At 36.1% G+C, this 13,604-nt stretch overlaps 1 protein-coding gene across 2 annotated transcripts in view; it reads left to right on the forward strand.

Annotated features, from left to right (window-relative positions):
* HACD2 (3-hydroxyacyl-CoA dehydratase 2) overlaps positions 1-13,604 on the forward strand; it is an 85,715-nt gene that overhangs the window by 50,329 nt on the left and 21,782 nt on the right. For both annotated transcript variants that reach the window (XM_023520377.1, XM_011369245.2), the window contains exon 4: positions 5,471-5,559. In XM_023520377.1, coding sequence (XP_023376145.1) covers positions 5,471-5,559 — 89 coding nt within the window. The remainder of the gene's footprint in view (positions 1-5,470; positions 5,560-13,604) is intronic.

Raw genomic sequence — 13,604 nt, forward strand, 5'->3', positions numbered from 1 at the left:
ATCGGGTGGATATTATACTGCATACCATTTCTACAGCAAATCAGGTAATAATTTTTTAATCGTTTCTTATAAAATCCACCTGATAATATTCAGTGATGTCAGTTCTGTTCAGAGCTAAGATAATATGGTCCATCTCTGTGGCCTTCTTTATTTGTCTGGCTTGACTCCAAGGTTGAACTTGGAGCTACTGGCCTTCAGATGGTCTTGCTTATATTAGGGTGCCTTCTTTCTGCTGACCTTTTGATTGGCCTGGTAGAGCAGATATTTTGAGATTGGACTGTGAAGCTAGGACCTGAGCTGCTGTTCACCCTTGAGGTAGGTTCATTTGCCATAGAAACTAAATGAGAATTGGTATGAATTACATCACTTGGGAGAAAACTCAGTTGCCTAACTAGGCTGGTTCCCTGGGTAGGAAATGCAGGAGCGCCTGCAGGCACAGCCAGAAACATCTCTGCATCTGTATCAAATTAGAAAGCATTGATCAGCTTTTTATCCCCCAGCTTATTAAGATGTAAATTTACTGTAGAGGGTGTACAAAAGCGGGTACATTTGTGTACTGCTAGGGGGAGTGTATATTGATACAGATTTTCGGGAAAGGAATTTGGCAATATATTTCAAGAGGCTTCAAGGCATTCATACCATTTGACCTAGTAGTTCTACTTCTGGGAACTGTCCCCAGGAAATAATCTTGTTTTTTTTGTTTGTTTTGTTTTTTGTATTTTTTTAAGGTCTAAGCCTCAAAAAAATTTAAGCGTTATTTCTAATACTTTATTACTTCATTTATCAAGAAATTGGAGCAGTTTATTCTCAGAAGGAGAATAGATAAACAAATGTATCCCAATCAAAGGAATATTATGGCTCGTTAAAATATTTTGAAGAATATGTTTTAAGAGAGAAAATTGCTTTAAAATGTTAAGTGAGAAAAGCAAAATACAAACAGTATAACAATAGAAATTGAATTGTATTTAAAAATATACTTAAGGAAGGATTAACATCATTAAAATGTACACACTGCCCAAAGCAATCTACAGATTCAGTGCAATCCCTGTCAAAATACCAATGACATTCTTCTCAGAACTAGAACAAATAATCTTAAAAATTATTTGGAACCACCGAAGACTCTGAATATCCAAAGCAGTTTTGAGAAAGAACAGCAAAATTGGAGGTATCGCATTCCCTGGTTTCAAACTATACTACAAAGCTATGATATGTAAAACAGTTTGGTACAGGCATAGAAATGGCACATAGATCAATGGAACAGGATAGAGAGCCCAGAAATAAACTCTCAGTTATATGGTCAATTAATCTATGACAAAAGGAGCAAGACTATACAATGGAAAAATGACAGTCTTTTCAATAAGTGGTGCTGTAAAAACTGGACAAATATATGCAAAAAATGAAACTGGAGCACCGTCTTACACCATATACAAAAATAAACTCAAAAAGATTAGACTTAAATGTAAGACCCCCAAACCATAAAACTCATTGAAGAAAATGTAGGTAGTAAATTCTTTGACATCAGTTTTAGTAATATCTTTCTGAATGTGTCTCCTTGGGCAAGGGCAACAAAAGAAAAAAATAAACAAATGGGACTACATCAAACTAAAAGCTTTCTGCACAACAAAAGAAACTGTCAACAAAACAAAAAGACAACCTACCAGATGGGAGAAGATGTTTGCAAATTAGATATCCAATAAGAGATTAATATCCAAAATATATAAGGAACTTATACAACTCAATATAAAAAAAAATAGTAATAACCCAACTAAAAATATGGACAGAGGACATGAATAGACGTTTCTCCAGAGAAGACATACAGATAGTCAGTAGACTTATGAAAAGGTGTTCAGTATAACTAATCATCAGGAAAATGCAAATCAAAACTACGTGAGATACCACTTCACACCTGTCAAAATCACTACTATCAAAAAGTCAACAAATAACAAGTGTTGATGGGATGTAAAGAAAAGAGAACTCTTGTGCACTGTTGGTGGGGTTGTAAATTGGTACAGCCCCTATGGAAAACAGTATGACAATTCCTCAAAAAATTAAAAATAGAACTACCATACAACCCAGCAATTCCACTTCTGGGTATTTATCCAAAGAAAACAAAAACATCAATTCAAAAAGATATATGCACCCCTGTTTATTGCAGCATTATTTACAATAGCCAAGATATGAAAGGAACCTAGGTGTCCAATAGATGAATGGATAAAGAAGAGTACATATATACAATAGAATGTTACTCATCAATGGAAAAGAATGAAATCTTGCCATTTGAGACATGGATGGACCTAGAGGGTGTTACGCTAAGTGAAATAAGTCAGAGAAAGACAAATACCATAGGATTTCACTTACATGTAGAATCTAAGACAGACAAAACAAAACAAAAACAGACTCATAGAAACAGAACAAATTGGTGGTTGCCAGAGGGGAGAGGGGTGAAGGATGGTTGAAACATAAAATAAAAATATACTTAAAAGAAAAGACTGATGAGAAATATACTAAAAGAGTAAATCTTTGTGTGGGTTACTAAAACTTATTTTTAAGAAAAAACAATCTTAGTATTTTTCTTTAGCACTTTTAAAAAGAAGACATGTAAATCTTCATAGTCCCCCTTTATAGTAGAGAAGGGATAAGTAATAAACGTGTTCAGCCACATTGCAATATTCATTTCTGAAATCTTCCAAATCCCTCAGTTAAAAGTTGTACTTACTAAGTATTCCAATTTTGGCAGTAGAAAAAAGTGCCCATAGATGAGAGTCTCTAAAATCTCAAAATATTAAGTTATTATAATGCCTGTGCCTCTATTACAAGAAGCCCCATACCCATTAGCAGTCAGTCCCAGTTTCCCTCCTCACCTCCCAGCTCCAGGTAATCTTCTTTGTCTCTATAGTTAGCTGCCTATAGAGACGGAAAGTAGCTTTTTGTATAAATTGAATCATGAGACATGTAGTCTTTTTTCACCGGCTTCTTCACTCAGCATAGTATTTTCAGGGTTCATCAATACAGTAGTATGTAACAGTACTTCATTTCTTTTTATTTGTTATTCCTTTTTATTTTTATTTACTTTATTGCTACTGTTCCATTGTATAGCTATGCCACATTTTATTTATCTCTCTGTTGTTGGGCATTTTGGTAGTTTCTGTTTTTCGACTAATGTGAATACCACTATGAACATTCATGTACAAATTTTTGTATGGCATATGTTTTCATTTCTCTTGGGTACATACACACCTAGGAGTAGAATTGCTGGGCCATACGGTAGTTATGTATTTAACATTTTGAGGCACTGCCAGACTTTTCCAGAGTGACCGTACCATTTTATAATCCCATCAGCAGTATATGAGGGTTCCAATGTCACCACCTCTCATCAACACTTGTTATTGTCTGTCTTTTTGATTATAGCAATCCTGCTGGGTGTGAAAGATATGTCATTATGGTTTTGATTTGCATTTCTTTGATGACTGATGATGTTGAGCATCTTTTCTGATGATGTTTACTGGCCATTTGCATATCTCCTTTGGAGAAATCTCTATTCAAATCCTTTGCCATTTTTTAATTGTTTTTTTGTCTTTTATTAAATTGTAAGAATTCTTTATATATTTTAGCTATGTTCTTTATTATATATGATTTGCACATGTTTTCTCCTATCTCTGGATTGTCTCTTCACTTTCTTGATGGTGTCCTTTGAAGCAAATAAGTTTATTTTTGATGAAGTCCAATCTCTATTTTTTTGTGCTTCTAGTGTCATATCTAATAAACTACTGCCTAATCCAAGGTCACAAAGATTTACATTTATTGTCTTAACTCATATATTTAGAACTTTCATCCACTTTGAGTTAATTTTTGTATATGGTGTAAGGAAGTGTTCTAATTCTGTTCTTTTGCATGTGGCGATCCAGTTGTCTCAGCGCCATTTGTTGAAAAGACAATCACTTTTCCATTGAAATTTCTTAGCACCCTTGTTGAAAATCATGTAACTATAAATGTGAGAGTTTATTTCTGGCTTGCAACTCTATTTCATTGACCTACATGGCCATACATTTATATTTGTCTTTCATTCGTTCTACAAAGATTTATTGAGCATCTTTATATGCTAAGCATTGTTCAACATATTTATGTTACCTACTTCTGGGAACTGAACCATCCCTCTTGAAGCCCAAATCTTCTTTAAGAAACTCATTCTAACAGAATGTAGCATCTCTTTTTCCTAATGAAGTATGAAGTGATTGTAGCATCTCTTTTTCCTAATGAAGTATGAAGTGATTTCCTTTTATAGCCAAACCTGTAGAGGCAATTTTATCTCTCTAATTTGTACACAGTCTTTTGGCAAGTTGTAATTTGTCCAGCTATATAATTGTTCAGAAGAGTGCATTTTTGAAGGTTTGGAAGAAGAAAATTGGTCAGGGTTAGTCCAGTGAATGTATTAAAGATGAGGTTAGTTTTAAAGTGGAAAAAGAATCTGTGACTGTGATGAGAGGTTCCTGGCAGGTGTAGAGTGTCTCACGTGTGCAACTTGAGATGTTTAGGGTGTTGATAAGTCTAGTTGCTGGCAGCAGTATGGCCAGAGAGAAATGGTGGGATGGGGTCTGCAGATTGGACACCCATAATTCTGCTTTCAGATTTTATTTTAGTAGCAGTTCCTTGCCAGTGTAAAGTTACGAAGAGAAAATGATGTTTACAGATCATGGCTTATTGCTGGGTTTAAAATGACCCGAAGGAGGCAAGAATTTCATATAATAGTGGTGGCAGCTAGTCTCTAGGTAGAGATTGTGGTTTAGGAATTGAAGGGAGAGGCCAAAGAAATGTAAACTTAGCAGAATTTGATGATTACATAAAATAAATAATTAAAGATGATTCCAGTGTTATAACTTAAGAACATTGGAAGGATAATTGTACCAGTGCTTACTGTAATGAACAAGGTGAGAAGAAATGGTTTACGAAGATAATAAACTTTGGTTTTGCTATGCTTATTGGCAAAATCTTCAAATGACTGTAAGATACCAACTTAACCATTAGATAGTATATTAAGTCTGATATACAGGAGCTTCCAACAGCCATTAGAGACAAATACAATTGACTTCCCTTCTATAGATGCCTATTCATTTTTGAAACCTATATTGTAAAATGAACTTTGATTGTCTAATTTTAAAAGTTAAGCAGTGGTTTTATTTTCTCTACCAATATAAGTGTAAAAAATATTTTACTTGGTCATTGATTTTTGGAAGGCTTAAGAAGGGTACTAGATTCCATAACTTGTTATTGCCATTAAACAATATTATTGTTTTGAGGAAAAAGTTTAAATATTTACTACATTGAAAAACATAGTCTTTATAGCAATATAGAGAAGTTTCAGTTGCTCAAGATGGTTTTGTGTCTAAACATTAAAATTTGCATGTTTTAGAAAATCTATTTCATGTTGAAACAATACAGTACATTTATTTACCCATCCTAAAATTTCTTTCAGGAATTGTTCCATCTTCTGTTGTCCTGACTTCTTTTCAGGTGATGTCAAGAGTTTTTCTAATATGGGCAGTAACACATAGCGTCAAAGAGGTAAGTGTTTTTATAGACTAAAATAATATCAGCACTAACAAATGTTAATCACTTTTTCTTTCTCACATGCGTGCTGTAGCTAAAGATGGAACTTCGTATCACATCAATATAGCCCAGATAAAATTCATATTCACTGTAGGAACTGGGTTATTAGTGCATAACTTACCCCAGGTGTGCAGTGTTGTTAACGAGAAGACTGGTTAGATGATAAGGTCCTGCAGTCTCAGTTCCCGTGGAGATTGGGATGTGGTCTGCAGCTCAGTTTTGTTTTTCCGGTATCTTGTTTGTATCCAGCATACTAAACTCTGGACAGCTGCATCCATATAGTGGAACCATTTTTGGGAGTAGGGGACATTAATTGATTCCCAGAACAGCCTGATCTTTATAAGACCAAGAGAAACAAATTTGTCTCTAGCCAGTCCATCAGGAGTAGTGGAATTCCCAAATGTACTGAGTCTGGTAGATCTGGGAGGTGAGCGCTCTGCTGGGGGCTTAGGTGGTAGATACCCAGGCCCAGGAGTACTCCTTATAAGAACCAGGGGAAGAAAACCATCATTGCCTTGGGTGTGAATTCACAACAGAGCTTTCATTTTCTGATATTGGGGAACGAGGTGGTTTTCTTTTATGTTTTTTTGTTTTTTAAAGGTTGTTTACTTCTTGCTAATGTTACCTTAAGGTAAAATGCCTGTAGCCACCGCGAGGATTCATTTTTCAGTTTTTCAGTCCCAGTAACCAACCTATCACCAGCATTGTTGGATTCTTTGGGGTTCATAAAATGCGCTTATCCATTAGCATTATTCTGGTGTTTTCTTTGTTCTGTATTCTTCCAAAATCTTTGTCAAAACATTTTGTTTTTTAAGATTTATTTTGACGGTTTCATTCATATTTAAACTAATGAGTTTTTTTAACTTTTTATTGTCTTATGATATATACAGAAAAATGCACATAGCTAATGAGTTTTTAACCAAAGTTTATTAAGCTATTTTTGTTATATTCATATGGAATTTATAGATGCACAGGCTCTTTTTTAAAGCGCTCTCACTCCTTGAAGATGTCTGAACTTTCTATTCAGGAGGAATATAAAACAATCACTTCCTTTTTCAGTATTCATATTTCTTTAAAAATAACAAATTTTTTTTAAAAAGGCAAGTAAATCCTAATGTAGCATATTGCCCTTTGTTCTCACTTTTGCTTGTGGAGTAAAGAAAAGTTACTTTACTTATATACCATATAACCTCTTCATTTCTTTCTACACATCATCATTTATCCTATATTTCTTCCTCCAGTACTTTCGTGTGTATACTATTTCTTTTTCATTTTAAAAACAAATCATAATTTTAACTTCCCAATAGTCTCAAGTGACCTATTTCTTTCTCATGGTGACTCATTTGCATTCTTAAAGAGGTAATTATGTACTTTCAATAATTAAAAATGTTAGGTACATAAAGGCAGCATGCTGTCGACTATAGACTGTTTAATCATTTTGCCAGTACAGTCAGATATTAATTGTCCATCCAGGTGCTAGTGCTCCAGCTGATGGATTATTCATGGCCTCTGCTTCACCTCTTCTGTTTCAGTGACCACTCCTCTGCTATTGGCCCTTCTGGCAAACAGGGTAGCATATAAATCAAAAATGCTTACAATTCAAGTCAAGCAATTCTGTTAGCCATATTACTGTTAGCAGCATTTGCCAGGATTTCCTGAACAAATCATTAAGAATGTTCAGCTTAAAAAGCTATTAAATATCTCTTCGGATTACAGGTACATGGACTCTCGCCATTGTTCTCAATAACCGCACTGCCTGACAGATAGGTAGATTTGACATTTAGCAGATAGTTTTACATATAGTGTCATATTTGAGCTGTGCAGTAATTTAAGTTATATACTTGTTACATGTGCATATTCAAAATTGTTTCTCTGTAACCAAACTTACCCAGTTTATACTATCATTAGGGTATCATTTTCTTAATGTGGTACAGTAAATTTTGTCTTTCTGTCACTCATTACGTATACCTGTTGATGGGTTGACTTATTCCTGTCTCCAGTGAGTAGGATTCAATGTTTCTACTGTTCAAAGATCACAGTTCTTTTCTTCTTGTTTTCTTTTTCTTTGAACAAAACTCATTCATCATTTTGTTTATAGCTCTCCACCCTGAATTGTTGCTGTGACATTTCAGAGGCCAGTTGGCTGTCTGTCACCTGTTTCTCAGCCCCTTCTCTTGGCCAAATGCTATTTTCCTATCTTAGAGTTTCATATTACCTATAAGTCAGTTTGTTCTGTACAAAATTACACATGACTTCCCTACTAAACTTCTGTTCTTTTGTTTCCTAAAACATCTTTAAAATCTTTATTTTCCTTATATTTAGCTGTTTACTTCAGTAGCGAGAACCATATAACTGCTGATGCATAAGGAAATTGACCTCAGAGATAACTGCTTACTAAAATATATTTCACTTTCTCATAGTAATGTTCAAATTCTTATCATACTATTGTACTTCCATTCTCAGTTTCTTTTTACATCACATTCACCTCTAAAGTAGATAAGAACTTTTCGTGTTCACAGCATTACATTTGGGTGTGGACTCTTGCTCCACCCTTTCTGAGCAGCTCATATTCTCCATGCTCATTCCCTTGTTTTTCTGAAGTTGTACCTGATATGCTAAGGTATAGCTTACATACCTTTTAGGACTATACTTTTTCATATTTGAGGTATAGTTCCTTTTAAGAGGCCCTCCTCACTTGTCATTTTAATTCTCTACCCTATGGAATGCTAGTCTCATAAATGTTGCCATGTACATTGTAGAACTAAAAGGTGATCAGATGATTTTCTTTGATGACATGTAGGGATGTACTTATCAGCTGGTGTGACGCCTTGATTGGCAAGATATCAAAGAAAAAATTGTCATTTCTATGTTCAAAAACTTTTTCCTGACCTTACATAGCAAATAACCTTCCTATTTTTTTCCTTTTAAAGAGACCATATATATGAGCAAAGTAAAGCTCCTGACAAAAACAACAAACTCAGGTGGGAGGTAGGGCCTGGGGGATACAGGAAGAAATCAACAATCTGAGCTGACCTCTTTCCATTTTCCCACCTGTCTCCCAGACCTGAACTGGCTCCTCCCCATCTCTTAACTGAGCTGGTGACTACTGCTGCCACCGCGGGCCTCCCCAGGCGTTTGCTCCTCTCACCCTCTGTTTGGGTCTGTTCTTTCTCTTCACATTAAAGTGAAACAAGATTGGCATCTTAAAAAGTGAACTGCGGTTGGAAATGCCACCTTCCATCCCTTACTATTACTCTTCTTTCGAAAAAAGACAGGTTCACAGGGCACATGTCCTTCTTTGTCCAAAAGTAGCTCAGCTGATCCCCATGCTTTTGGACACACAAGTAGGCCACTGTTCCTTTTCCTGGCCCACCCTTTTTTGAAGAAGCTACCCCAAATTTTCTACTGAGTTCTTAGTATAAGATCAGAAGTCCCCAGTCATCTCCATGGGCAGTAGTTGAGAAAGAAGTTACACATGACTTCCCTACTAAACTTCTGTTCTTTTGTTTCCTAAAACATCTTTAAAATCTTTATTTTCCTTATATTTAGCTGTTTAATTCAGTAGACATGTTCCACATGCATATGAGATGTGATTCTCTAGTCAGATCACAGAGTCTCACTGTGGCATTAGCCTAAGTGCAATGGATACTGTCTGTACTTTACTAGGGGTAATTTGCATGAAATAGAACTACACTCTGACGTCCTGAGCCTTCTCTCCTTTCTCATCCTTTGCCACCATTGGAGAAAGGGATGTTTTCCCGCATTCCTCTGGAATGTTCTGTGAGTTCTTCTGATTTCACCAGTCAGCTGTTTCCCACATCTTTTTGGCGTGCTACTAGGCTTTGTGACACTTAATCTGCCATTCTTGCCAACCTCTCAGCAGGATGCTTACAAAAAGCTTGTAATCAGTGTTTAAGAAAGTCAGTAATCTCCAGGGTTTTTTTTTTATATCATTATGCTGGTTTTTGTTTTGTTCGCATTATAGTTCACAGAGAGTTCTATTAAAATATATGATGATCATTCACTCTTGAGGTAGGTTGTAGCCTCCTCCATTTAGAGTTTGGAAGCTTGAGTTTGGAGAGGCAGAGTGACTGTCACACACCCAAGAAATGGCAGAGTTGACTTCCCACTGCATCAGAGTTTCCATCTCACCCTTTGGAAATGTAATATAAACATATCCTTATTTTCATGTGCTAACCGTGCTTTCTCTATCCCGTGTGGAGTTGAAAATCCGCCTCAGATCCAGAAGCACTTTTCCTCTTCAGCAGCTCTGCGTTCCACATGCATATGAGATGTGATTCTCTAGTCAGATCATTTATACATGAAATGAGCACAGCAGCCATGGGCCCTTGGCGCACATCTGCAGTACTCCGCCTGTTTGCTTCTCTCGTTTTTTAGTGATCAGGTGGCTCTGTGACGGATCCCTCCAGTTAATTGGCCTTTTTCCATGGAAGTTCCAAGACTGGTTTTCATATTGGAGTTTATGGACTACTTGGAACAGATTTACCCAGAAAGCTTACTTAAAATGCACATTCCAGATCCCACCCCACACTTGGCAGTGGAACCAAAGAATCGCGATTGTTATTAAGCTCCTTAGCTAATTTTATGAATTCTAAGGTTTGAGAAATGCTCTAAGATACTATATATGTTGTGCTGTAACTTTTATTTGACCTTTTTCTTTTCTTGATTTTACTTCACATTTCTAGTCTTTCCCATCTGTAAAATGGTATTACTAATACCCGCCTTTCTTATGTCATAGAGTTTTTGTGAAGATTAGGTGAGAATATATGAAAACAGTAATTTTTGCCAAGCAGCTTCTGAAATCCCTTAAAAAGCAGTTTGACTTCAGAAGAAATGCTAGTTCCTTTATAGAGGGAACAAAGTTTATTTCTTCTTTTCCTTTTTTTTTTTTTACCCTCGTGGATGCCAAAATACTAAGTAAAGTAATATCCTAACTCCCACATTCCTGTTCCTGTTTTCGCTGCATTGCAGGCTTTTCTCCGCTGAGTCCTCCAGCTGAGTTCACAGTGTGCTCATGCTCTTGCCACCTCTTGAGGCTGCTTCTCTTGTTAGCATATTCCCTATGGCTGCACACATTTCTTGTCCCTAATAGTTATCCATGAGCATGTGTTTCAGCAAGGCAGGAAGGGTATCTTATCCTCATCAATCAGATGAGGAGCTGGAATGCTGTGTCTGGGGCACATCATCCCTCCTCAGGTAACACTTAGACCAGAAGTCATGCCACTCTTGTCTTCTAGGCCACTGCCCTTTCCACAGTGACATTCTATCTTAATTAGCAAAGGCCAGTAGGATACATTCAGTATCTTTTGGCCCCCTTGAATGCTAAATATCTAAAATCTCCACTCTATTTCATATATTCCCTTACTTTCTATTTTAAATATTTCTGTAGGTGGATTTGCATCACCTTCACTTTTAAAATTAGCACCTCTCCTAAAGGTAGAAAATCTCATTATCTGATTGTTAATCAGACACTGTCAAACTTTAGACAACTCTTAGGCAAAGGCCTCAGTACTTTACTACCACTTTCCACATCTGTTAATAATGGACACTTAAAGATAGTGTTACTTTTCACATAGCTAGGTGGTTCATTTTGCCATTGCATATGTTTAGCATAGGTGATTTTGGAAAAATCAGAGAACCTATTTTTCTCTCACTGGTTTCCTGTCTGTTCCTTTCCAACATTTTGAAAAACAAAAACAATAAACCTTAAAAACCATGCAAGCCAATATTACAACTTCTTTCTACAGAATGTAGCCCCCTTTGTCAGTTAATAGTTGCCTAGGTTCAAGCTTGACAAAATCAGGAAATTGGTTTCATTTGTCTTTAATGTTAATCTTTGTCTCTTCCTCCTGATGGTGACCGTGCCCCACAAATATCCCTCACTGAAGCTTCTTAGAACCTTTTCTTTTGCTCTTTCATCCCCGAGACAATATCTGACATCCACCATTCTGGTTGTCAATTCCGTTATGAGAGAGAACAGTTACACTCAACACACTCCCTAGAAGGCTGCACAGTTACCATCATTTGGGGGGTGTCTCACTCAGGGAAAGGTGAGCCAGGGCCAGACCTGCCCCACCCTACCCCATTTTAGACTGTCCTAACAGTCGCCCAGTCCCTTTAGGCTTGAGCACTATTGGATTCTGTTCTCTCTGCTCCAGAACTTTTAGATCTTAGGTTTTCCGGTGCATTTTATAGTTCAGTTAGTAGTCTTTAAAATATTATTCTAATACCCCACCCCACCCCACCACACACACTATTTAGTTGATGTTCTGGATGCATCAGTGGGGTCTCCTACATTACTCTTTTTTTTTTTTCCTCCTATTTTTTTATAGTGAAATTTTTGACAAAGAAGTTTATTGTTGGATCTCATCCTTTTTAAGTATAAGATTCTATCCTATTATGTAGTATCTTTATGTATTACTGATACTTACAAATAGTAGAGAATCTGTTTAGAGCCAGATCTGGTTACTTGCAGTCCTGAGATTAACAAAGATGCTTGACTTTTGGTATTATAAAACTGTCATGGAAAAGGAATGAGAGTGAAGGAAGAAAACAATTTTTACCTTGGATGTGAAATAGTTTTTCAAATAAGTGCATGATATTTACAGACTGGGAGCCTAAGTGGTTTCAGCTTTGGTTATATGTCATCAACTTGAATTCAAGAATAACACGGGCAAGGAAAGTGCTACGTCACAAAACTATGCTGTCAAGTCGTGTTGTCAGTGCTGAGTTTAACAGTAAGTGAATTCTGGCATTCAAACCAGTTTTCATCCATGGTTTGAAAGTGGAATGGATGAAGATGCTTATTTAGGCTGTTTATTTCAAGCCAAAAAAAACAACTTTGCGGTACTATATAGTGATGACACATGTTGCTTCACCAACATTTTTCTTTTGGGTATTTCTTCTCCCAGCATGGTCCAGTAGAACTTTCTACAGTGGTGGAAATGTTCTGTGTCTGTGCTGTTCAGTACGGTAGCTGTTAGCTATATGTGAACACATATTAAACCCCTGAAATGAGGTTAGTGTGACTGAGGAACTGAACTTTAATTTTATTTCATTTTATTTTATTTTTTTAAATTTATTTTTAAATTTTGTTTTATTTTAAATAGCCACATGTTACTAGAGGTTACCTTATTGGACAGTGTGGCTATAAATGTTCAGTGTTCATTGTAATATTTATCATTCTCTTGATTTCAGTCAATTAAGTTTTCATATATTTGATCTCAAATGTACATGACTGTATGGTTTTTTAAAAACCAAATAGTCAAAGCAACTTTATATGGTATACTTGGTATGCTATGTTGCTTAAATCCAGGTTTGTTTTTTTTTTTAAGTTCTGTAGATTAAATCATTATAAAAATCGTAATTGCAGGTGTGGGAAACAGTGTGGATGATGTTCTCATCTGCTGCAGTGGTAGCTGTTGATCAGCAAATGAGGCTGGAGACCATACGCCACCGCCTTTCAGAGGCCTGCAGCTGGGCCTCTGCAGTGGATTCACCCAGGTTTGCCCTGTTGAAAACCATTTCACAGGGCCTTTTTCTCCTGTTTGAGTTAAAAGGTGCCATAGAAGAATAGTCAACATTATTATCCTAATGAGCTCAGAGATTCTCATTTCACACAGTAAAAATAAGAAGATTGTCATGCATCGTGAACATTGCTAAAATATGTCAGCAAAGTCAAAGAAAGTTAAAAATGATGACCTATAAACTGCTTTAAACAGGTGTGCTCCATAGTACAATGAATGGCATTTTTTAAGCATTTATTAATATTCATTTGAAAACTTTTAATATGTAGGAGGAGGAACTATCTCTTAAATTGCCTGTTCTTTTTGCCAAATTGGTCCTTTATATACTGTAGCTTTTTCAATATAACCTTTATTTTAAAACATGAATATGGAATATCAGATAGTTTAATTAAAAATATTTTAATTGACAAGAATACCAATATATTCACCCTCCTTGCAGTTGGCCCGCACAGT

This window comes from Pteropus vampyrus, unplaced genomic scaffold, assembly GCF_000151845.1.
Source record: "Pteropus vampyrus isolate Shadow unplaced genomic scaffold, Pvam_2.0 Scaffold1, whole genome shotgun sequence".
NCBI lineage: Eukaryota > Metazoa > Chordata > Mammalia > Chiroptera > Pteropodidae > Pteropus > Pteropus vampyrus.